Raw genomic sequence first — 27526 nt, 5'->3', positions numbered from 1 at the left:
TTGGCATAAAAACCCCACATAATATTTCTTTCTTCCCTCAACCCTAACTCTCTACAAAATGTGGCAATTACTTCAAGTATTTGGCAAAAAGCCTTGTACTCTTTGTCCATCCTAAGAGATTGCAAAAACAACTATTATAACTTTACTAAAATTCTACTAATTAGCAAATACTAAGTAGCAGTATCTACTGTGTTACTGACACTACCAGCAACCAAGACCTGAAGGCCCCATTAGATACATATGATAGCAAAACATTATCATTATTATTATTATTATTTACCGTTTTGTTGTTTATTTTGTTTCTTACAGTGTTTTTTGTTGTCGTTGATGTTGTTTGTGTTTCCCTTCAGGCTTTGTGTTGTTTCAGAACATCCCAGTGGAGGTGGTCTCACGCTAAAGGAGACGGACACACACAAGAGAGAAAGAAAGAGAGAGAGAGAGAGAGAGAGAGAGAGAGAGAGAGAGAGAGAGAGAGAGAGACAGAGAGACAGAGAGTGTGTGAGTGAGAGAGAGAGAGAGAGACAGAGAGACAGAGAGAGAAAATGGGAAAATAAAGGGGGGTACTCACACATGCAGACAGACAACAAAAACAACCACAACAACACCAATATAATGAAGACAGAGGGGGCCAGGCAGCAGGGGGTTAGGCCAGACACACACACACACACACACACACACACACACACACTCGTCAGGTGGATGGTGTCCATTATCAACCTCTAAAGGTAGAAGACCTAGGTAGACCGCTGGGATATAACAGCCCGATCAACCAATCAGAGAGAGCCTTTAGAGACACATAAAAGCCTCCCATTGGATGAATTATTCAGATCAGAAGGACAGAGACGGCCATTAACCTACATCTTCCCCAAATACACACATTCCTGCACACACACACACACTGCTCCAGATTTAGGCACCTGGCTACTGACTTTTGTACACACCACTTAATCCCCTGTTCTCTATTTAGACCAGTTCATTCCACTGCTCTTTCTTCGTACACACACTCTTACCTTTACAGATCTTTTTAAGTCCCTCTTCCACCATACATACACACACACGCACACGCACACACGCTATGAACACTACTAAACATCACTCTTGCTTAAATTTAGACCAGTTTTGACCCCTGCTCTGTATAGTCATATCAGATCCAGATCCAAGCATTCAGACAATCAGCCACTGCTCAACCAAGACGCCTTCCTGGAGAACCAAAACAAATAAAATGTGACCGTGTGTCTGCTTTTGTTTGAGTTTGGCAGCAGTTTCTTGTTAGTGTTTGTTGGCAATGCCACTGCAAGTCAGAGTAAGAACAAGCGATGGAACTGTTCAGAGAGCTGGCATCCAACTTCGGGAAAAATGGCTTCACTTCCAACTGACTTGCTCTTGTGTGCAACAAATGCTAACAGGATAACTACAAGATTAATTGGGTAGCTTTCTGAAAATCCTTATTACAAACATCAACAACAACAAACATCAGAAGTAGCAGACTATACAACCTGACTCTCTTGGAGAGGCGGCTGTGCTCTGAAATTGCTTGGTCACCATCAAATTAGTTTTGCAGGTATTCACCTCGGCTGTCAAAACATCCAGCACTTCCGCCATGAAAAAGATAGATTTCTGCTTTTCCTTGTCCCCCACCAGCACCACTGTTTAAGCGCAGAGATTTATGGGTGTATAAATCAAAGGTGTGCGGTGCTACACATGCAGCATTAAGGCTTTTGATAGCCTTTTTTGGGGATTTTTTAAAAACTTTTTTAGAATGTAAAATGTGCAAGATGGTATATGTCTTGTCAGTCACTGATTAGGCAACATGCAGCTCGTCAGTAACTCATCGTTCATGTCATTCATCGTGGATACTGATTTGAGAACAAGGGATGCAGTGCAACATGTTGGCATATAGTGGTAGCACTGTGTATGGTGTCTAGACACTCTATTGTCCAGAGAGCCCCCACCCCTCCCCCTCCATACACACACCCACACACACACACACACGTCATGTGCACACGCATACACACACAAAATCACATATAGAAGTGTCTGTGTTGAATTAATCATTGGATCCCTCCCACCCACATGCATACATGCATGCACAACCACTCAGCATACATGCGCACATGCTTAACCACACTGCGACAGTTAAGATACAGAAAATATACAATACAATATACATAAAAACAAAGATCCATATATGGAACACCTTAAGTCTTGAGCCTCATTGGACATGAAAAAAATATGTATCAATAAGCACTTTTTAGCACACCAACACATGCAGTTTTACATCTACTTCTTACATGATAAGATATGATGCTGCACAACCCAGAGTCTGTAACATTATGGAGACAGATAAATGCTTAAAACCACATGTGCAAGCATAAATAAATGATCTTATGCACATGTAAATTCCTAAGTGCACATTTTACTACCTATATGTGCACATGTCAAGTCAGGATGCAGGGGCGCTTACACACACACACACACACACACACGCACGCACACGCACACACGCACAAGGGCAGCGTTGGTTGAGATTGAGGTCAGGCTAGATGTACGGGGAATATTTGATTAAGAGGGTTGCAGGGTCAAACACAGACACTTTCCCTGGTGTAGGAGGATTTTTGCAGGACAACACAGTATAATAGAGCAGAACCTTGTTTATCCGACCCCCGGACAGCTGAACCGGTCACCAAATTAAATCTGAATACCTCAGAAGAACAACCATTGTAAGTTTTTCAGACGGCTTATGTTTTCAAACCTCATTATCTAAAGAGTAGCCTCTGCATCCATTAATAATAAAGAAAGTAGAGGCTGTGCACTTTCACTGATGTATAAAATTAACATTCCAAGTAGTATTCATTGACCATACAACGGTATTGTTGGTTGTTCAAAATTGACCTACTGGATATGCTTTTTCATCTAAAGGCTTCAATTATTTCTGTGAAAATATGTTGTAATGCAGTGTTTATAAGAGAATAGGTCAAGACCCAAAGTATGATGATCAGTCTACAAGCTATTCTTAAGAAATATGTGATAGTTTTTGCTTGGGAAACTATAAGTTAAAATGAAGCTATATATTATGGTCCCATAGCAGCAGCAGAGCAATAGGGAAAATGTGTTTGGATGAACTTTCACAGTAGTCTTAGTTTGTAGGGTTAGTTTCCTTTCTCATCCATGGAAAAGATAAAAAACAGTTAAACCGAAAAGAAAAAAAAAAGAAATGTAAAGTATGATCCCCTTTGGGCTCTTTGAAGAAAAGAAATGAGGAAAAATAATCACGCTGACAGAGGGTGAATCGGGCAACAGAAACCAAATGACATCAAAAAACTCATCAAGGGGAAGAATGGTACAAAAACAACATAACGCATAAATAAAAAATACGGGGAAATAAAACCAATTAAAATAGCCCTGATGCAATTAATGATAAAAGTCAAAGTGTGCTAGTGAGTGGGAAGGTGTGTGTGTGCGTCCAGAGAGAGAGACAGAGAGACAGAGAGAGAGAGAGAGAGAGAGAGAGAGAGAGAGAGAGAGAGAGAGAGTGTATTATTGAGGGAAAAACAGGTTCTCAGTCTGTATATGAAATTGTTGAGAGAGGTATAGCTTCATGATGTAAATGTAACCATTCCACTGTTTAGATCCTTTATATCTGGGAAAGTACAGATTATTAGTGTCTGGTTTATAAATAGAAATATGTGCTTGATATACTGTATATTTACTGTATGTTGAGGAAGGACAGAATAGTTAATTGACAGTGTGTGTGGACCTGAATGTTCAGTCCAGCGACTGAACGGGACTAACGTAAAAAATCTCCTGTATAAAGTAAATTGAGAGGAAATTCTCAATACTCAAGCAATACTGCTGGGAGGTATGGACAAATCAAACCATAATAGAGTGTTATAAGACGTCACTGATGAACCAGAAAACTGATTTTCGCACACCGCTTGTCATCATTGCCCTAATCACTGTCCATCTATCAGCAACGAATACAATTGTGATTTGTGAAGTCCATGACAACTGTTGTGCGATAGTTTCTATAGTAGAATAACACGATGATTAACAGTGACAAAAGCCTTTGTTCAGTGCAGAAATATTCCAAGAGTGTATTTTTTTGTGCAAAGTGGATTTTATCACCCACAGGACAGCTTTATTGGTGGAGTAGTTCTCTTTGTAAGGCGATTTGGATAAAAGCGACTATCAGACGACATACTCTGAATATATAAAACATTAGGGACGTCTTCCTCATATTGAGCTGCAGCCCCTTTTGCACAATCCACATCTCACTTGCCTCGAACCTTAAAAACCCTCAAACTCATCAGCTTCTCTTTATCTTTATCTCATTATCTTTATCTCCTCCTTTGTGATTGGTGTAGATTTAATAAGGGACATCAATAAGGGATAATGGCGCTTACCTGGATTCACCTCATCAGTGTACTTAATGAAAAGAGTAAGTGTCCCTCATAGTTTGTACATTGTTTTGATTCAATGATTTTATTTATGTGTCATACACCACATGGTGCTCAGCCTGTATGGGCTTACAAGACACAAAGAAATCACCTTCAACAAACAAAAAGAACCAGAAACAAGTAACAATCAAAATATACAAATAGAAGTCATACATTCTGAAAGACTCAAAAGTATGTCATGTTGCTACAAACAGAACAGGCTGCAAGTCCATACAGCTAATCGTCTTTGACATTGCAATAAACATGACATACTTTGCCTTTTAAACATACAGCTTATCAAATACAAAATAGAAACAGGTGAGCTTCTTCCAAAAGGCTCAGAGTTCGAGTTGAAAGAAAGCAGCACACAATATAATGATAGAAAAGAATATAACAAAAAAGACGTCACCTTATTTTCACCAATTTATTTTTTGGCCATGACTGCTAATGCGCCTCGGTATTACACCTTCATCAGAGCGTCAAGAATGTAGATACAGCTTATCACTTATCAATTTCCACGCTTTCCAAATGAAATTCGCTACACTAAATATTTCCTCTCTGAATAAACATTCCATCTTTACCTCATCTCCCGACCAGAACAGCTCAGGCTTCTTCTCAAATAAAGGCAGTCTTAGTTCATCATACAGTAAAACTAAATCATAATAATCATTTAGTTTATGTCCGACGTCTAAACTTGTACTGATAATTATACAGAATGGAATGAGCGTTCAGACGCCTGTGCTCCAGGTTTCCAAGACTCTTTGTAAAACATAGAAGGGCAGAGATAGAGCAATAGTTGTTTAAGGATCTAGGGTTAAAAGGGGAACAACTTTTTGCAACAGTGTTGAGTGATTGTAGGAGTATGCACAGTATGTCAGCAGAAGGACCTTTAGGAGGACTACCTTAGTTACTAGAGATGAACTGATCCTCATCTGCTGCTGAATTTCTCCTCTTAGCAGTTAGCCCGTAAAATCAGTTTGTGTCCCGAAAATATGAAATACCATAAAAAATGTTATGAAAATATGCGCCTCCGGGAAATAAAAACAAGAAACAATATGAAGCCCATTTCTATTCATTGGCTATAATCAGGATTTCCTTCGCTGGGAGTTGCAAATGTGAAATATTTGGTCCGTATTACAACAAACTTTGGTCGTGTATTTCACTGTTTTTCAACAACCTGAACATTTCAGCTTCTAAGTGACCTTTGTTCTCACGGGGTTTGGATAACCAAGGTTCCTCTGCACAAGTAAATAAATACAGCACAATTCAGCTCATTGCAGTTAGGAAGTTATGAGTTATTTTCATAGAAAATGTTACAGTTTCTACTGTAAAGCAGGATGCCAGGCTTTCCCTAGGGTTGAATTACTTAAAATGTTTGCACATATTTGTACATATTTTATGCTTGACCATTGTAAATTACATCCTTTAGATGTTTTGAAAATGTTGTGAAAATGTATGAGCTAGAGATTGAAAAATTCTAACACTGGGAAATATGACAATAGAGTCAAATACGTTTTTTTTAACTGGAAGTGAATGTCCTTTTATGTTTGTTTTATTTGCCCATCAATGTTATTTTTTATGTCCTTTGTACATTCAGATATGCAATATTATTGTTTTATAGCTGAACTATCCAGTATCAAGTGCCTGTTTTACATTTGTGTGGTTGTGACAGACATACATTACGGTATCTCATTGGTGTATTTTTCATTACTTCCCCAGTCCCTAAAGGCTCACTCTGCAATTTAAAGAAACAATACATCTTAAGTAATTGCACAATGACAACCTTCATACCTCTCCATTGCCAGTATAGAAAACACAAGTGTTATCTTGTCATAGGTCATATCATACACCCACAGCACAGAGGCTAAGCTCCGCAAGAAAATTACCTACATGACTAGGAGTTGGTGGCCATGATCCTCTTCCATAAATTGTATATTGTGGCTTCAAAGCTATGTTCAAGAGGCTGTTCTGTATAATTGCTTGAAAGGCTAATTTGAAAAAAGGTATTACTTCCTTCTTCAGAAGAAAGGCAGGGGATATTTTCAATAAAAGAAATCATTCATTGGTGTCCCTCGTGTAAATGTGTCTTTTTCATCTAAAGGTACAGGTAGTTGTAGGTGTGTGTGTGTGTGTGTGTGTGTGTGTGTGTGTGTGTGTGTGTGCATGTGTGTGTGTGTGTGTGTGTCTGTCAGTGCGTATTTCTTCCTGAGTGTTCCTTTATTTTTCTGCACAAAAGCCTCAATCAGACACAATAAATGAAACCTAACATCTGTGGCCACTCTGTCTTTGAAATCAAGGACGTGTCCAAATCCTTCTTCCTCTCTTCTTTAAGTCATTCTTTCTTTCTGAGTCCTCCCTTCTCCATCTCTCTGGCTCTTCCCATCTCTTAACAGCAAGCGGCAATAATGTTTCAAGTCATCAAGGCTTTTCCTTTTTCAGAACACGACTGTGAGGATGTTTTTAACACTTTTAAGAGCGGGTAATCTAGTGAAGCTTTACTGTCACTGTCACCGGTGAGCTCCCGCCTCTCTTTAAAGACCGATCTTCCTTTTCCACTTGTTTTACAGCTCTAATACTCTAATACTCATCTGGCTACTTTTATAGGCCTACTCATGGAAATAGTAAGCTTTAGTCTAGGAAGATACGAGTTGATAGGTACAAGTTACTTTGGATAGGCTTGGTTATGGCAGTGTTTTTTTTTTTTTGGTGAGACAACTTGCTAGTGTTGGCAGGTTTAAGAACTCGGGTTAAGATCTAGGGTTTGGTACAGTAATGCAGGTAGGGTTAATATGTTGGTCCAATTAGAAACCATCTTAACTCATACACACAGAAAAGTAAAGGTGCGAACTGGAAAACTGAAAATGGTTCTTCAGAGTGCTGCCATAGAAGAACCATTTGTGTGGAACCTGATTCCACAAAGAACCTTTTAGACCTTTTAAAGAACCATTTCTGCCCTCCTTTGCTTAGACACCTGCATTGTGTTTTTGTTTATCTGCCCTTGTATAGCCTCATTTGCAATTGCACAATATATACTGTGGAGGTATTTCACTGTCTCTTGATTTATTGGCCGTCACATCCACATTTATGCCATCACCCATCATCCAATAACTAAGGATTAAGAATCTTAAAAGGTTTTTGAAAGGTTCTTTGCAGAACCAGAAATGGTTCTTCTATGGCATCACTCCGAAGAACCATGTTCAGTTCCAGTTTGCACTTTTATTTTTCTGTGTAGTTTTGGTTATTGAGACACAGTTGTATTGATGTCAGACTCATGAACATTTGCTTTAGAATAATAGTGTAATAGTGTAACTAGCCATCCAAATTCACATGCCTACCCATCTCCATACTGTCATCTACATGAGCACATATGCACTTTTACCGAAGACAAATTTGTGGAAACAGACAGTAAAGTAATCTAATCTAATCTAAAAACAGAGCGATGCAAACACTCTGTCATCTTGTTTACAGCCATTGGTTTGCATTTATAGGACAAATAGATGCCACATTGCAAACTTAAATAGGAGCTTAATTTGCATCACTGTTAATTCGATGAATGTAATGTGACATTTCTACTGTTTGAATGACTGCTTTAAACGTTATTATTTGGGTACTGTATTATAATTGAAGCAATTCTCCACATTGAACGGACACTTTTATGGCAATCTTCCTCCTTCTGTCCTTGATGGCCCGGCGTTGCTGAATTGATATACGGGGGAACACAACACACTGTCCTTTTTCATTCCTCTCTCCCTCCCCTCTCTCCTCCTTCTCCCCCGTCTCTGACCAGCTCAGTGTGCTTTAAGTAGAAAGAACCGGTCTCCTGGTGTGTCATATGAGAAGGTGAATGTGGGTTGAATATTAAAAATAGAAAGGATCGGACTGAGAAAGAAAGAGAGACAGAGAGAGAGAGACGGGGGGAGATGCGGGGGGGAAAAACAAGAGGATGACGAAAGAAAGCTGGGCAGTTGGAAGAGGTGGATACATGTATAGAGATGAGAAAGGAGATACGCAAAGCGAGACAGACAGACAGATACAGAAAGAGAGAGAGAGAGAGAGAGAGGGGAGAGGAAATGTCTATTTTTACCAGTGGGGGTGTTGGTAGAGAGATAAGGGAATGTGATAGGCTTCTGCGTTAGGCCAAAGAGGAGGAGGATTTGGCTTGTACAGGCACATTCATAACTGACTGCCACTTACCTAACTGCAGTGTAGAGGAAATCCTACCCATCCATCCATTCTTCTATTTCTCTGCCCTTCCTCCCACATTAGCCCTCCTCCCTCCATCCATGCCTCGTCATATCTCTTCCTCATCCTATTTTCCATTGTTTCTCCTCAATTTGTTACTTTATTTATTGCTTAACCTTCATTATGTTTGCCTTTACCACATTTTTCTTTCTTTCTTTCTTTCTTTCTTTGCATTCCACCATCCTTCACCGTCCTTTTTCTGTGCCTCCTTCCATTTTTGCCCGTCGTTGTGTTTTTTCAGAGACTGGGCAGGGATCCATTTTTTTTTTTTTTTTTGGGACATTAGACATTTATTTCAAAGCTACTTGCTATAATATCCTGCCGGACTAACCCCATGTCCCTGCAATGTATAGGCAGAGCAAAACACTGTATAGGCTGATAGGTTAATAGCCTACAAAATGTCATACACGATGTTAGATGAGCCCTCGCAATTGGTTGCAAAATCAGTTTGGATCCTAAGAGAAATTGTCATGCCCCCCCGGGGGAAAATGTTTAAAAACCATTTCTCTGCCCAGTCTCACAATCTCATCTGCATATCATTTCCTCTTACTCTGCTCTTTTTGTCTCTCTCCTCATCCTTCACTCCTTTAGTCAACCACTCTCAGTAAATCTGCCACTCTTCTTTCCCTTTCCTCTAAACGTCCTCTCCGTTTTGCCTTCTCTCCATCCTCCCCTCTCTGTCTCTCTCCCCTGCTTCCCTTCATCCCTCTTCCTCTGGATCGATAGATGACTTCCTGTGTTCAGCGGGTTGATAGCAGTGTTTAGAGACCACGGGGTTCATGTTACCAGTGCTGTGTGTGCGTGTGTGTGTGTGTGCACATGCGTGTGTGTGTGTATGTGCGCGTGTGTGGCATGTGCGTCCGTGCATGTGCTTGTGTGAACATGAGCACAGAAGTCTGCTCATACATGTTTGTGTGGGCCATTCTATATGTGTGTTTGTATTTGCGTTTATGTATGTGTGTGTGCGTTTGTGTGTGTGTGTGTGCCCTAAAGGGTTGGAGGGGCCTTTGGGGTCAACGGTGGCAGGATGCTCCTCTCTGCCCTGAAGCCTGTGCGATTGAAACCTGCAAATTAACACTCACCGCTTGTTTAAGAGGTTGGGAGGAAAGGGAAGTCAGATTGACTTTTTGATTTGTAGTCAGTTATTTTCCGTCAACAGGCAAATTATATCATATGCCGGTGAAGGTTTCTGCGTCGGCACACGTCGGATAGTCAAGGATATCGCAAAAAGAGAGCTGTTTCTGCTAAGGTACTTGACATTCAGGCAACAGGAGAGGCAAGATGGTGGGAGCAAATGGCACCAAATGGCTACAAGTACGGAGGCCAACCAATGACTGCAAGGCTGCGGGTTCAATCCCATGGCATCAACCCGACAGTCTGTTCCTCTTGTGAACTTGTAACTGGAGGATGGCTGGTGTCCGTCATCGCTGCTGAAGTGTACTTGGACTCCATATTTCGGCACTGCGACCACTCTTGTGCTCTGACCTCACCGAATAAAGCCAATAAAGTAATCTTGAATCTTGAAATCCACTATTATCTGCTAACAACTCTTCCCGCTGCTCTTCCCTGGGCATAAGACAACCGAGCTGTTTTAACAGACTGACTGACAGGCCGTGATGTCCTTAAATCCCATAATAGCCCCGCTACATCCATCGCCCTGGGCAACGCACAGCAGTAAATGGCTTCAGTTTGTCTGAGGTATACCCAGAGAGCCTAAGAGAGATCAATATAGTCACTCACAGAATCATTGTTTTAACTCCAGCCCCAGCGCAGGCCCTGCCATAAAACTCCAGCTCCACTCCAGATCCCAAACCCTCAGGCTCCCACAACAACACCGGTGTAACAGCAGCAACTTAAAGACCTAAAGAATGGGCTGCCCAGGTGGATCAGCAGGCTGAGGTGTACACCATGTACTCACAACATCGTAACACTGTGTCTGGCTGGTAACCTTTATCGTCTATCATCCACTCATGCTCTCCCATCTCCTTACATCTAGGGTTGGGTATCGATTGAATCCTTATTTCGGTACCACTTTGGTACTTTTTTCAGTACCTAACATAATAAATTCCAATTTCACATGTCACTTAAATGCAGAATTGGTCTTGCATTAAATGTCAAAAACAGGAATATTGATTCATTACTATAGCTGTAAACATATAGTAGTGCAGTGGAGTGGAGTAACTGATTTTTCTGTTTTTGTTAACAAAGTGCACCATACTGAAATTAAGGATACCTTTCAGTGTAAACAACATATGCTAGAAAGTGAACTTTCAGCTGCAGTGTTTCCCTCATGTTGGGTCCCTGTTCTTCTGCCTTCTTCTCTAACCTGACATGCTAATAAAACATTATTTGATTAGTTTACAACCATATCAAGCTAGCATACTTGCTAACAGCTAACTAGGTTGTGTTAATAGTTGAGTGGCAATCACATTATTCTAGCTTTGTGTTACTCCATCAATACCTGTCAATACCTGCCAATACATGTCCTGTTAATGTCCCCACTCTAATGCAGTCAAATAGTGTACATTGATTCACGTTGATTCTGAGTGTTTGCAAACGTCACCTGCTTTCTGATAATAGAACCAAACTTTAGACTTTTCAAATTAAGAGCACAGAAACAAATCAGCGCATTGTGTTTTCATTATTTAACGTCATCGGAACCGTAAATTGGTACCGTATTTTCAAAGCCTTTATTCGGTAGTAATTGGTACCAGCAAAATTCGGTCGGTATCTCTAATGTACCGAATTTCGCCACCAATCCCTACTTAGAACTGCTCTAAAAATGCCTGCAGTATGCTTCAGCTTTGTGTTGCAGTTAGTTTTACAGTTGATTTGACTTTCAAGTCCCCAAGTACTGCTCTGTCCCCCGGCTCAGCTTCTCATCTGACAAACACTGGTGGAACGAGGAGTATCAGCTACATTTCACTGCTGGTAGTTAGAAATGTTTTAGCAATCTAACCAAGTGAATACTTTTCCAGAACAGAACATTACAGCAATTAAGTTTCTATTATACAGCCAACAGCCTTGAACAAGTCTATTTCACCACGTACATTTTACTGCATTGACTGTGCTCAAAAATGTAAACAAACACAACGCAGTGTATTTGTCTATTTGAACAAAGCTCTATACATTGGAAAAACAACGGCACACTGGCGGTTCTAGTGCTAATCCTCCTGCCACCCAGCTCCAGGTCCTGACCCAGACTCTGAAAACAAGCCATGTATTTTATTGACTGCTCTGCAGACCCAGGCTGCTCCCCTCCAGACGACTGAGCTCCAGCCTCCACCAGTTTAAACATCAGTTCCATGTCTATTAACGGTGTTGGGTCAAGACCTGACCCCACTTATACCTTCACCTCTCCCCCCCATCTCTCTCTCTCTTCCACCCTCCCCCCATCTCTACATCCTTTCATCCCCTCTCTTTACCAAATGACTCCCAGTGGACCTGCTGCCACCTCCCTCTCTCTCTCTCCCTCTCTCTCTCTCTCACTCTCTCTCTCTGTCTGTCTGTCTCTCTCTCTCTCTCTCTCGCCCCTTGGCTAAACAGTATTTATAACGATCTGACCCTGGGACCTCTCTCTGCTAATGATCTTTAGCCCCTCCCAACACAAACACACACACACACGCTGACAGACAATAACCTGTGCTCTTGTTTTGTCCTTTCTTTTTTCTTTTGTTACCTTAAGATAAACTCAATGTGGTAAACACTGAAGTTCTGAAGTAATTACATTCCCAGCCTTGATAACTTGAGCAGCCCTAAACTAAAGGTTTCTTTTACTCAATACAGAATGTAAACTTCTCCAACCAGAGAAATTTGCAAACCATCCCCTCTTTAAAAGGACTGCAGCTGAGGACTGTCAGCTCTGAGGATCCAAAATGGCTGTCTCCCATTTAATAGTGCTGATACAGTTTAGACGTCAATTTGAGCGGAAAAGAAAGGGATATGGCACCTGCCTTGTTAACACAAAATATGACATGCACCCGTCCCTCATTTACCACTAGTTTTAGGGGAAAATTTTGAGAAAACAGTGCTTTTATGTCCCCATCTTGCCCATTATTAAATGCTAACAAACCCGTATGTGATGCTGCTTCAGTCTCACCCGCAGGGAGAGGAGAGGCTGTCAGCGGTGACACCACTCAACATATTTGCAGTGCTGAATAAAAGAGCAGCTGTGTACAGCGTTCGTGGCGGTGGGACTCCGATAGAAACTGAATATTCCAACTTTCTACTGTGGCCTTGGAGATGAAAATAAGAAGAATTTACGTTATTCCCTTGATCTTAAACATTTCAGTCAAGAGGACTAGCATAAATTGTAAGGCTATGTTTTTCTTTTGATTGGCTAACACCACAGCTTTAGTGAAGGTCTCCATGAATGTGATGTTCGATTTTCCAATGTATTCTGAAATTGTAAAAGGTTTCTTCACGTTTGTAATGTGTGTAAAAAAAAAAAAAAAAAAAAGGCTCTGTTTTGAGTTATATTAGGTGAAGAAAGTTGCATAAAGCCTCCAAGAATCTTTTTGATTTTACCCCAAACTTCTACGGTAAAAAAGTCCTTGATATTTGGTAGTTTAGGAGCGTGGTTGGTTGCTTCGTGTTCATCCATTCATCGCCCTTCATCCCTCTAGTATCCTTTCAATGACAGAGACAAGTTACCGCACAGGTCCGGTCCTAGACACAGAATGATGCTGCTTAAAGACCTCTCAGCCCTCAGCCCAACACACACACACACACACACACACACACACACACACACACACACGGACACACACGTATGCGCAGCACATAAAATCTTGCACGCACAAAAAACAAACTATTGTGCTCTCTCTCTCTCTCTTCCTCTCACTCTCATCTTTTTCTCTCTCAAGGCCTCTTCAAGCCTCACGAGTCACAACACACACACACACACACACACAACCACACACACAAAAACAAACTCTCTCTCTGTTTCTCCCCATCTCTCTCTCAAGTCCTGTCAGCAGCACTAGAGCCTGATATGAGGCCAGAGACAGAGGAACTGAACGATGGGAACCGGTGCTATTATTCAGCAGCCTCTTTTGACCACAGAACCAACAACATGAGAGGGAATACGTCTATTCTCTCCTCGTGGGAAATCAATCTCGAGCCATAATACAATGTTTCCAGGCCCGCTCTCGTGTTGTGTGGATGGGTCTTGAGAAAGACTCTCTCTGTGGCTGTGAGGCTTTGAGGACACATGAGTGTGTGTGCCTGGTTTTTGTTTGAGGGCTCATGTGCACTCGCTGAGGTCTTGAGCCTGTGTGTGTGTGTGTGTGTGTGTGTGTGTTTGTGTGTGTGTGTGTTTGTGCCTCCTTTTCAAAAGCCGCGCTTCCCTCTCTGTGATCAGACCTACGCTCTAACTTGTCTCTGGGTGTTATGTTATTTTTCAACTGACATACAGTGAAGAGCTGATGAAAGGCTAAGGCTAGATAGAAGCATCCAATTAAACTCTTTAAAAACAGCCTTACACACACACAGTGACACACACACGCACACACACATTTCCGCATACACACCCTTACAACCAGAGGAGACTTCATACAGTAAGTATACGATACTGCACACGCATTTAGACACACATGAAATCGACAAAATCACAAAAACACACTCACAAGTTTGTATTAATTTACTTGTGAGGACAATCCACCGAAATACATTCATTTGTTTTGTTTTGTTTTTTACGTTCATTCACCCTAACTTGATTTTAATTTGAGCCCTCAGCCCTGCAGATATCCACAGGCCATGCAGGTGTGTGAGCGATACACATGATTTACTAGCATTGCGTGTTACCGTTACAAAGCTATCTTCCCTGTTAGCATTACAAAGTTATTTTTCCTACCGTTTTACGGTCTGTTGAGAGTGGAGTCAGCGAAACAGTTGACACGGTATGACTAACATCAACACACACCAACAAAAATACAACATGGACTTGTATTTGGTTGCTTGACGATGTGGTTTTTTAATGAGAATGAACAAGAGCGGTATGAGTGTTTTCCCGCTAAGCTCTGCCTCTCCATTTATATTCATCAGTTTAAAAGAGCTCCTTCTTAAATGGAGGACTGACAAAATGTCACCACTTTGGAAAATGTTCCTCATCTTTCAAGTCTCGTCAGCTCATTTAGTATCAGGACATCAGGACAGAAGCACACTCACACACTCACACACTCATACACTCACACACTCACACACTCACATGCATTTAACAAAAAAAATACCCACTTGTGAGGATATTTCTGCTTGCGGTCACAAGACACACTACTCAGGGGTGGTGTGGAGATTTAGGGTTAAAATTAGATAATGGTTAGGCATTTAGCAGTGAGGGTTGAGGTTACAATTAGGGGTTAAAGGTCAAAGGAAACCGCATTTGTGTGTCAAAGTGGTGAAGAGCTTTTGTGCTCCTGTGTTTATGTATGCATATTGTATGTGTATACAAGTTTGCTTTTCTTGTGTGTGTGTGTCTGTGTGTGTGTGTGTGTGCCTGCATGTGCCTGTGTGAGTGCAGATGTGATGAACTGATGGATCTTGTGTGAGGAAGAGACGGATATTGTTTGCTTTGGCACCCGACCCGAGCCACAGAAAATTACAACAAAGTCATGGAGGCGTAACTGACAAGTTGTGAACATGGATTCAGTCTCATGGCCTGCTATTCACTCACTTAATTAGGAACTAATAACACCTCCCTTCTGTTGCCAAAACAAACCATTTGTCTGCAGTGGGTACCCCTGGCAATGCCTGGTACGTTATGTATCGTGACTGCAGGGTAGGGCTCAGTTTCTGACTCATGCCATCCCACCTCTCCTCCTGTTTTCCATGTCTTACTTCATGTTGTGTTATTGAATTAAAAGCCATCATACCTCGAATTTTTATATCTTGTGTTTTCTTATTTGGAAGGAAAATTCACATCAATGGGGCGAGTACCTTTCTTGACCCAATTTTAAACATTAAGTAATAAAAAAAAAAGTTAAAGTCTGGACATAACTTTGACAGTAGGAATTCTTTTAGTCCCGAAAAAGCTTATTTTCTGGAGAAATTTTTTCATCAGATAGCAGCCAGCAGTATAAAAAACCAAGAAAAAGTCGAAGCTGGATGCCCTGCCTTCTTTTGATTTTTACTCCACCATGGTTCCTAGATTACTGCTGTTTGTCTTTTTGAAGGCATACATTAATTCCTTCAGTCAGCCTCCAGCTTTGTAGAAATATACTTTCATCTCTCTCTTTCTATTACTTCATCATTAAATCCTGCTTTTATAGCCTGACCTGAAAATATAACCCAGCAGTCAACCAAGAAAACAACCTCCAATGACTAAGTACCTATCTAATACTGTGTGTCTGTATGTGTGTGTGTGTGTGTGTGTGTGTGTGTGTGTATCTCAGACTGTTTCTCTCCTGTTTCGTCAGATTTGACTTTTGTGATCAGTCGTAATGATTACAGCTCAACTTCTCCTCTCTACCACTCCTTTCTGCAATCTTTACAACTAACTGATTAACATCTTAATTAATTCACGTATCTGTCTTTATAAAATTAAGAATATATAAGCATGAAACGCTCCGCTCTTTCTATCTCACTTGCACGACCTCTCTTCTCCATCGTAACAATTGCTAACAAACAAACAACCGCTCAAAATGTGGTAACAAACTTAACTGAGCATTGTTTCTCCCCCTCTCTCCTCTCTTAGGACCGTCTTCAGTGATCAGTAACGATGACGACTCGGCCTCTCCTCTTCACCACGTCTCCAACGGCAGCAACACCCCCTCCTCCTCAGAGATGGGCCCCGATGCCGTCATTATCGGCATGACCAAGATCCCAGTGATAGAGAACCCGCAGTACTTCAGGAGCACAAACAGCCTGCTCAAAACCGACACTTGTAAGTGAAGCTGTACATATGTTATCATCTCAAGTGCCAGTATGACCTATAGGTTAATCATTTACCAGTCAAACAACTAGTTAAAGCACATTAAAGTCACATGGATGCATCACAAAGTAGACAAGTTTACAGTATGTATGTCATATACTTCTTGCATTGTGTTGCAAGACAGTCAGGTTGGTACCTTGAGCCTTACCTCCCAAAGACTGAGGAATGATAATACTGTGATGAACCAGTGGGTAAGATCTCAGTTGAACGTATTCTCACGGTGGCCATGTTGAACTTACATATTGGCATATATCAAACTAGTGTTACTTCAACACATAAGGGAGGACTTCAGATAAACCTACTGTATATACCTACTGTTATTAAATTATCTACCAATATTGTTAGCAGCAACAACTGCTTTAATTTAGCAGGGATGTTAGTTAGCTTACTAGCTAATTAGCTACTTGCTAGCGACATACATTAGATTCCATTAGCTAGCTATTCATAGTAGCCTATTCTGTTACATCACCACACGGCCATCTTGGTAGGAAAGTAACAGGTGATTGTAATAAATTAACAGGTGATTATAATTTTATTATTATTATTATTAAACCTTTATTTAGACAGGTAATTTCATTGAGACACGGGGTCTTATTCACAAGAGCGACCTGGTCGGTGGTAATTAAACGAGCCACCGCCAATGAGCTGGTAAAGCACCATATTTGTATGATGATGATGATGCCTGTGACATCATGGGAACACTATGAATAGTGGGTGAAAGATATTAGCATACCGCTCTTCAGCATATACATTTGACATAAGCATTAGGAGAGCAATGAGAGCACGTCACTGTATTGCCCTATTATGGCATGGTGTGTGTGTGTGTGTGTGTGTGAATACATGGAGGTTACCATAGCAACTCCTTCCCTGCTGTCATGGCAATGGCCTTGGAACTGCTGATGATTAGCTGTCCATCCTGAAAGGAAAACAGGAGAGTGTGTCCATTGACATGTAAGTGTGTGTGTGTATGTGTGCGTGTGTGTGTGTGCATGTTACGCACATATCCATTCATAAATTCTAGGTCAGACTTTTATGTGTGCGTCATACACATATGGAACCACATACATTATACATTATACATTTTTCTACGTATCTGTCCCTATTCAAATAAACATTGAAGAAAAATAAATTAGAGATACAAAGAGAGCAACAGACAGACAGGGAGCACAGACGAATATTGACCTGGTCCATCAATGTGACATTATGATTATTGGCAAATCATAAAAGCCTGTTCAGGCTATGGCCTTGACTTACAGTAAACTATGGAACTGTGCGTGTGTGTGTGTGTGTGTGTGTGTGTGTGTGTGCCATTAGGCCTTTTGTTGAGAGCTAGGTTGAAGAGGTAAAATCTGGGGTAATGAGGGCATGTGGGTGGAGGTAACTGGGGGGGTGGGGGTATAGATGAGAATTGTGATGATGCAGCATAAAGGTGCGAAACACTATTCAATTTCTTTGGGCATCCTGTACATTTCACATAAATTATCAGAATACAGAAAAAACAACCACAGAAAATGTTGATTTTTTGTTTTGCCCATAGAAATATAGCGGGGTATATCACTTGAACCGCACTTTGTAGGCGTGGCCTGTTTGAAACGTCACACCATTCTTATCTATTCCAGTTTACAGGGTGACCTCTTTATCCCTGCTGTATAACTAAAAGATTGACTGGGGATTTACAGCCTTAAGACAAGAATGAAACATCTGAGAATCAATGAAAGTCAATACTGTACTGCAGTGTGTGCGTGCGTGTGTGTGTGTGTGTGTGTGTGTGTGTGTGTGTGTGCGGCCCCCCCACCGCTTGTGTTTGGTTGCTTGCCACTTTGCTTATGAGGGAGAAAAAGAAAGACAAAGAGAGACAGAGAAATGGAAAGAAATGTATGATTTTGTGTTATGCGAGTGTGTATGTGTATGTGTGTGTGTGTGCGTCATGTTCATAATAATTTTTGTGTAACTCTAATGGAGTGGACAACCTGATGGAGGCCATTGATCTGTTTTTAATATATTGCAGCCACATGAACTCTTACTCTGACCGACTGTCTGGCCCTCTGCCTTTGCAGACCGTACAAGAGCCTTTTAGAGAGTTTGGCCAAGTTGCATGCCAGGAACTGAACTCTTTTAACTGATTGCACTAACCACTAGCTTGTATAATATTGAACATTAAAAGCAGTAGCTGGTACACATTGCCACTGAAACAACTTTGTGACACAGGCCTCTTCTAGCCAGTAATGAACAAATAATTACTGAGAGCTGATGGATCGTTGTGCAATCACGGGCGCTGTTAGCTCTGCTGCAAAGTATCAATTGTACAGCTTACCTCTAAAGTGAACACCTCGTTAACAATAATAATATCAGACGCATTAGCAGCACGTTGCATTCAGTGGTAGAGTTACAGAAAACCATGCATGGCTTCGCAGAGGTGATAACTATTGTGTTTATAGCATGTCTCCTTCGTCCCACCTACGCATACAAACTGTAAACACGCATGTCTATAGCAACTGAAGAAGACAGAATATTTTTTTTCGTCTTCTTCTTTGATATGTTACACCTTCCGCTGGGCTTCCCCTCTCACTTTTTCCACCGTTTCCAGCCCAGCAGATTTTGGGGGGTTTGTATTGTATTTGTATCTAGGGAATGGGGATTAACATTGTTCTGGAAAATCTGATTCATAAGCGAACACGTGTGTACACGCCGCATACGGCCGCGCACACGCACATGCACATGCACACGCACACGCACACGCACACGCACACACACACACACACACACACACACAGAGCTTATGAAAATATAGGTCTCATTAGCTAAGCTTCCAGATAGGAGGGCAGACAGTTGGTGGCTGACTAGAATGAGTTGTGGAGGAAAAGAAAGTGAAATGGAGGGAGGGACAAAAAATAACATTTCTCTAGAGTCATGGCATTCATTCATTCATTTTCTGAGGATAAATATATTGGTAGAGAGCAGGTTTGTCTCTGTCCATCTTGCTGTTTTCAAGACAACTGTAAGTCTCCTCCAGGTCTTCAAGTCTTTCACTGCAGCACCTGTTGTGTCAGCATGTGTTGTTCTTACCACATCTTTAACACTGTCGCACAAGAAAAAGGATGAAATGGATAGTGAAAACGTTACAGCACTTCACAAGCAATTCTGCAAGCCTCTAAAATCGGGCTCAGAAAACCATGGATAAGACTACAAGACTTACAAGATCTTGTAACTCTTGAAAAAAGGTCTGCAGACCGAAATATCGACTAATACAGATACCATCAACTGCAATTTAAGCTTCCAGCAAAAGGCACAAGAAAATGACAGATGTATGTAAAGGCTACTGAAAAATGTGATGAAATAACAGGTTTTTATCGTCCCTGAGCACCAACAGAAGTGTGTGGTGAGAAATTACATTAGGTGTGTTAAAGATGTGTTAAGTTGACACAGCATGTGCTATTAATAACGCATCATTAAGACAGTGGGACATTATAGCAATAATGCCCAGGCAGGTAATCTTTACTGTGGTTATGGGTACGACGGCGACTCAATAGGTATTATTAGGTCATAGCTTTTGTACAATGGTTAACAATGGATGTGTATTGACTTCAAAGTTTTCTCTAGCTTAGTGTACAGACATGAAAACAGGCTTGGTTGCCACAAAAATTGGAATAACAGCCGATAGAATACAGCTAGCAATGCTTTATGGGAATTGTCAACATGGCTGGAATGCATCTTTGACCTATCAGATTGCTTGGCTGAAACTACATACAATATTTACACTGTAATTTTCAGAACATCCTTATGTTTGTACTCAAGGAGGACACAAGCTGTTATTTCAGCATCCAGTGTGATGGAAGGATTTTGGGCAGATGAGTGAAGGAGGAAGGAGAGGGCAGATGGCAAAAGGGGGAAATAATTATTTCCCCAGACATTAATTTATTAGGTTGTTTAGGATGCTGATTAAGGAGGATAGGTGTGAGAGGTGGCTCTATAGGGAGAGATGGATAGAAGGGGAGGGAGGGGAAAGTATGGATGGAAAAAGGAGGGAGGAGGAAGAGGAGGAAGTGGTTGGTGGGAAATATTATTACTCTTGATGTTAATGTTCTGAGAACGGTGATAAAAGAGTGATTAACAGGTGTGAGATGTGAAAGATGGAAGTGGGAGGGGAAAGAGGGATGGAAAAGGAGATTGATGGAGGGATGGAAAAGAGGATGAACATGTCCCTAGATGTTAATGTGTTGAGGATGTTGATTAAAGAGTGATAAGTTTAACAGGGGGTAAGGAATGGCTGCAGGGAGAAATTGATGGATGCAGGGAAGGATGGCAAATGAGAAAAAATGATGAAAAAAAGACAAAATGAGAGATGTCCAAATGAAAAGGTGAAAAAAAAGTGAGAAAAAAGTTGGTAGATGGGGAATAATATGTCTCCAGATGTTAATTAGCTGTGGTTGCTGATTAAGAAAAACAGCTATGAGGAGTGGCTATGGGAGGTGGAGATAAAGAAATGACAGAAGGATAGAAAGAGGAATGGAAAATGATGGATGGGGGGACAGAGGGAGAGAAAGCAGGATACATGGTGATGTTATAAATAACAAATATAACGAGGAGGTCGTTGATTAAAGTTGCTATGTGCAGGAATTATGAATGAATCATGGATATAGCAGCTGTCACAGTGGTCATTTATTTTATTCATTCATTCATTGTTTTTACATGCTTATTCAGGCTCACAGAGGGGCTGGAGCCTATCCCAGCATGCATTGGGCAGAAGGCAGGGAAACACCTTGGATGACATGGTCGCCAGGCCATCATAGGGCTAACACAGTTGGACAGACTATCACACTTACACTCCCATTCACACCTTTGGCCAATTTAGAGTCACCAGTCCACCTGACTTGCATGTATTTGGTATGTGGGAAGAAACCCACAATAACATGCAAACTCCACACAGAAAGGACCAGGAATCAAACCTGGGAAAATCCTACAAAATCCCTGAAAGGTTACCTTTAAGGAGAAAGTGTAAGCTTACATGATTTAAGCTTATAATTTCCCTCAAAATACAGCTGAGTATAGTACCAGTTTACAGTCAGGAGTTTAGTTTATCTAAGTCACAACAGTATTCGCACTATAGCCAGTACCAGCACCAAAACAGGGAAGGCTGTGTGAACAATGCCAAAACCTCCCGCCAACCACTATTCCTACAAAAAAAAAAAAGTATATGAGAAAATTTATTAGCCAGTTGAGGATGTTAATTAAGGAGAAGCGGTGCGAGGCTGTTTCCACGGGTAAACACTTAGTACACGACCACAGTAGGAAATGTGAGGTGAGGTAATTAGCTGGTTAAATGGTGGGTAGCTGGCTTGTGGGATGCGGGTTAATTGTGTGCTGTGTGCCGCACAGGGAATTGTGGGTACACTGAGATCTCTGACCTGCTGTTGCTGTTTTGGAGTGGAAGATGTGATGTCATCAGGAAAACACACAGATACATAAATGTAAACACAAGCGTTTACCTATAGATACACCCCTACATATATGAGAGGCACACAGACACACAGATGCGGATTTTCCTCCACCACCCTCTTACACTTAGATGCTTTCGAGTATCTGTTGTAGACCAGTGGTGTTTCTCATCTCTCTCTCTTTCTATCTCTCTCTCTCTCTCTCTGTGTGTGTCTCTGTGTCTCTCTCTCTTTCTGTCTGTACAATATTGGGTTATAGTAGATCTCAGTAGCTTACGGTGTAGATCGATGCAGCTTCTCAGAGTCTAGCTGGGCTCTAATGTGATATTCTGAGTGGACAGCATTTCTTCAAATGCGTCTCGTAATCACATCACAGATAAATCTCAGCTGTCGGAGTCCTGGTGTGTGTGTGTGTGTGCGTGTGTGTGTTTGTGTGTTGGGAGGTATGTTGTGTGTTTGTCCGTGCGCAGACGGTTGCAGAAGATGTATGTGTTTTGGTGTCCCAGTGCTGGAGCAGGTTTGGTTTCAGTTATCATGGGGCCAAGGCTTCTGGCCCAGAGTCAGGGATGGAAAGGGTTTAGTCAGGTCGTATTATGGGTGCCACACTGTTATTCATTCTCTAGAACGGAGAATTGGCTGAAAATATGTTGCAATAGCCTTCACGGTGAGTTGCCAAATTTTCTAAAAAGCAACTGGCATGGAGTCACAAGTTACTTAGCAACAGAGAGCAGGTTTGTGGACTCTGATCCAACTGTGGGAGAGTAGTGGAGAGAAAGGGAGCGGCCAAATTGTATAGCAGGAGAGAGGAGGAATGGAGGAGAGGAGACACGCTACGGTACAAAACAAGCTCGGATAACTTTCTGGTAGCAGGCGAAGAAGTAAATTATATGATTAAATTGATACATGATTAAAAATGATATGATTAAAATGTGATAACTGAATTGTAATTGATGTAACGCCATGAGATCAGGCTTCTGTTGACTACTTAACCTGTAGTGTTTCTGTAGCTGAGCGAGACGAAGTGAAAATTAAATTCTGTTTCTTATTCTCTCTCTCCCTCTCTCTGTCTGTCTGTCTCTCTCTTTCTCTCTTTCTCTGTTCAACAGTTGTCCAGCATATTAAGAGACATAACATCGTGCTGAAGAGAGAGCTGGGAGAAGGGGCCTTCGGCAAAGTCTTCCTGGCTGAGTGCTATAACCTCTCACCCGACCAAGACAAGATACTGGTGGCTGTCAAGGTAATCTGCACTGGTCTTATTTCGACAGTTGGATGCTGAATCTTGTTATCTCTTGAAAAAGCTTTTCAAAAGCAAAGAAAATATTTCTTTTTTTTTTTACTGTTAAAATGTTTAGAGTGGGTTTCATGTTCCCTGGGTCACGACACATATTACTAATTCCAATAAGAAAATATAGAGGGAAAATTTAGTTACTGTACAGGTTTTTCATGCGACAACAGCAATTTCAAAGTGGACATCAGCCATATTATTGATATCTTATTTCTCTCATAGAGTCTGTTTTCTGTTTTGCTTATTGCATATCTGCATATCTGGGGATATTCAAAATATCCTTATGATTACTTGACTATGACTATTAATCAGCAATCTCAATTAATTGAGCACTTACTGAACATACCTTTCTTGAGCTATCACAAAGCAAAAACAGTTTACCATCTGCTTTTGAAAAAAAATAGCTAAAATACCACCCATTCTCCATTAAAGAAAACAAGAAAAGTTAAATAGGAGTTTAGTTCCAAAATGAGATATCCACCACTTTGAAAATTCCAGCTCTATAGAAAGATTGCAGGTTAAAAAATAAAACCCCTAATGTAATATTGAAGTCGAAGTTATTGCCTGCCTTACAACTTTTTCTCATGAGATATGATACATGAGACACATTTGAAATATTGAACAATTTCCATCAGGCAATCTTATGTTCCTTGAATTGGATACATAGCATTTTGGAATGAAATCCCTCATATGGAGTCTGTAGGGTATTTTTCATTCTACGTTCCCCATCGCCTCGCCTCGCCTCCATTTCCTCTCCCGCTGTCAGCCCGGCGTTCCTTTCAAAAGAGCTTCTGGGTGAGCAAAAGGTGGAATTACACTCAAACCGCCGACTTCCGGGGTCAAATTGAACGGTTTCCCGAGGAGCCGGACGTCCGCGGCGTCCTCCCATCCTATCTATCCCTCCATCCCTCCACCGAGAACGCTTTCTCTCCCCTTGTCTGCGGTGAAACAGGATCTTATTGGTGGAGAACTTCTCATTAACAATACATGACCTGTGAGAGACCCCCCCTCCCTCCATCTGTCCTTCCTTACCCCCCGCTTCCTCTCTCTCTCCCTCCCTCGCTTCCTCACCTCTTTCCCCCGTCTCACCTGCAGCACTCTTCCTCCCTCCTCCTCCTTCTTCCTTCCTTCTTCATCCTTCTACTTTACCCCTCCTCAGCCTCCTTGCTGTCCTCACACTACCTATTTCCTTCTGGCTTAGCTCTAAACCGCTTGCTGGCCCGCTGATGTTTACTGCCAGCTTAGCTTCAACTCAATCAGAATACTTGGTATGCGCTTGAAAATCCAGGCAAGCAGACTCCCTGGTTGTTAAACACGTTGCTGTATGTTGCTGACTGCATATCGTTTCTGGTAAAACATTATGCACTCAGAGCTGCGCGGCTAACTGAAAAAACGTTTGTCAGTGTTAACTGGGAGCATCCCCCCTAAAAAATAAATGGTGCATACATTTCACCCAAAAACCTGCTTTGACTGCTAGGTGTGGGCCGGTTTAGACAAGATGAAAAGGAATCACTAGGTTCATTTATAGATTTTGTTTTTTTTGTTTTTTTTTTCAGTTATTTAAATTTTTCAAGTTCAACACTTTATTGCCATCTGGTTGATTGGGATTTGTTTTGGCAAGTTCCCTTAAAACAGAGAGGGACAATTAAGAATGGTTAAAATTAACCTTAAGACATAAAACACTTAAAACACATAGAACACAAGTTAAGACGTAAGATAGAAGCAATAAAATACCATAAAATGAAATAGAACATCACAATTAAACTTAAGACATTTGTTCCATAGGGAGGGTTTAGAAGAGGGAAAATGATTTGTAACACATTGTAGATTTGACTTTTTCAGTTGATTTGAGATTTGATTGAGACCTGACAGCATGGAAATCAGAGCCTAAAGGTTACATTTTCTTTTGTAATTTTCTCGGCTGCCTACTGTACATCTCTTCCTCACCTACTTTGACTCCTCCTTTGTCTCCTCACCTCCTTCTCTCCTTTCTCCCTCTGCTCCCTTCTCCTTCTTCGTTCTGACTTTGCACTTTAAAAAACCCCCTCACCCCTCACATGCACGCACTTACACTGTAAGTGTCCCACATGTACATACTTACAACACATTGCACTTTCCCCATACATGCTGCATTACAGACACATGTACTCTCATGTACACCACATTACAGTAACCTACAGACACTAATAGAGCTTAATGGTGCTGGTTTTACAGTTCCCTATCAATCAGCCAGTCATCTATAATACAGAAGTGAGTTTTACGGTTATATTATACACAGAGGTGCCATCGATCACTTACTCACATTTGCACGTACAGGAATACGCACACACACGTACACATACACACACGCCCCTACATACACACTTATACTACTTTACATGTCATCAATCATTAACACCCGGCATTTCCAATAATGCACTGCCAGTGGACCTTAAAACATGCAGATGTGAGTCAGTACAATCACTAGCTAGAGGTTGTTGATTGCTTTATATTTGTCCAGGGACTTGAATGTGCATAGATTGGATGACTAACAGCACAATATTGTGGCGCTGAGCCTGGGATTTAATGCGACATCGAGTCCAGTGACTCAGAACGTAATAGTTCCGAGATGTTCTTGGATCTCAGGGAAATCTCTGCTGTAACATTCCAGAAAGCAGCGATATGTGTTGCTCAATAATGTGACTAATACCTCTTACACTGATCATTTGATACACCTAACAGAGAGCCCAGCAGCTGATTGGACCCAGCTGCACAAAGAGTATTTTTAAGACTTTCTCTCTTATATGCCAAGAGAGAACAGATTTTTTTTAACACATTTTTGTTGCATCACAGATTTCCTTTTACCAGGAGCCCATAGTAGGCTGCATTTGTGTAGCGATTATATTGATTTTGATTGATTGATTTAATATTATTATAGTGTCATACATCATACTGGTGCCCAGGCCACATTGGCTTACAAGACACTGTGAAACAAAATGAAATAAAGTGATCAAACAAAAGGTACAATACTGAAAACAGAGAATGCATGTTGTCCATCTGCAATTCACCTTCAAATTACATTACATTGAATTTCAGTATCATAGTATCCAATATCTCATTCAGAATTCAAAATAAATAAGGATTCCTTCCTTCTCTCCCACTCCATAGAGATAATAGTGTCAAAGTCAAGGTTTCTAAACAGGTATTCAAGTCTTTGACCATCCTCCTTCTGAAAGAAATCACTCTGAATTATCTTATCGCACAACTTAATTCTCTCTTACTTTTTATATAGCACAATAAAACATAAAGTGAATTTCATTTTCAATCTCATTTAAGCTGCAGAGTGATAGCATAGTCACCCTTCCTCTGGAGTGTTATTGTATCGTACAGTTTCAATGCCAAGGGATAATAAACCTGATCTTACCTAAGCACATAATGATCTTTTACCTTTTGTTAGATTGTAGATTATAGTGTATATGGATTAAAAATTAGCATGTGGGCAAATAAACAAATGTATTTGCAGTTCCAAAAGTCACACACCATCCTCTGGTGCAGGAGTTCTCTAAACTCTAAATGAGAAATTTATTCTCACAGCCCAAATCCTACAGCAGGCTCATTAAAACAAATTATTACTCTCGGCATATGGGAACTCATCAGAGGAAGATCCTGAGGCCCAGGCCGTATTTCCTATACATTATCCACATACCATTTATATTTCAAACCTGATACTGGAGTACAGGCTTATGTACTGTATCTCCTCTCTTCTTCTAGCATCATCACCCAGTATCACATTACATCCTGTAATGTACATGAACAAGCCTCTGTTTCAGGATACGTGATTGGTTGATTATGAGTGGGTGGAGTTACAGTCTGTCTCATTTTCTGGCTTCTCAGCATTCTGGCCAAAAGGTCACGGGGTCATTTCAGCAGCTTCCTGAGCTTTCTTTTGCATCTTCCTCCTTGTCCTTTAGACCCTATGTTTGTAATAGGATCTTACTTCTCCATGGTTGGTACACAGACAAACACACACACACACACACACACACACATACATACACACAAGGTGGAAAGTAAACGTATACCCATGTCATATACTGTAGGAAGGCGATCAATTATTCATGTAGGACAAGGAGCATTTTCTATATTTTTTCTGTAGATGTGAAATTAATATGGACCCTGTATCGCTTTCATTTCCTGCAACTCTCTCTCTCATTCTCTCTCT

General features: G+C 41.0%; 1 protein-coding gene across 1 annotated transcript in view; it reads left to right on the top strand.

Annotated features, from left to right (window-relative positions):
• ntrk2a (neurotrophic tyrosine kinase, receptor, type 2a) overlaps positions 1-27526 on the top strand; it is a 77169-nt gene that overhangs the window by 36911 nt on the left and 12732 nt on the right. The window contains exons 15-16 of the mRNA XM_071513298.1: positions 16369-16557; positions 23147-23277. Of these exons, the coding sequence (XP_071369399.1) occupies positions 16369-16557; positions 23147-23277 (320 nt within the window). The remainder of the gene's footprint in view (positions 1-16368; positions 16558-23146; positions 23278-27526) is intronic.

The sequence above is a fragment of the Centroberyx affinis genome, unplaced genomic scaffold (assembly GCF_046629955.1).
Source record: "Centroberyx affinis isolate AG114_WGS23_722 - 3 ecotype Tasmania unplaced genomic scaffold, CSIRO-AGI_Caff_v1 ptg000281l_1, whole genome shotgun sequence".
Classification (NCBI taxonomy): Eukaryota; Metazoa; Chordata; class Actinopteri; order Beryciformes; family Berycidae; genus Centroberyx; species Centroberyx affinis.
This window is presented reverse-complemented; position numbering and strand designations above follow the sequence as displayed.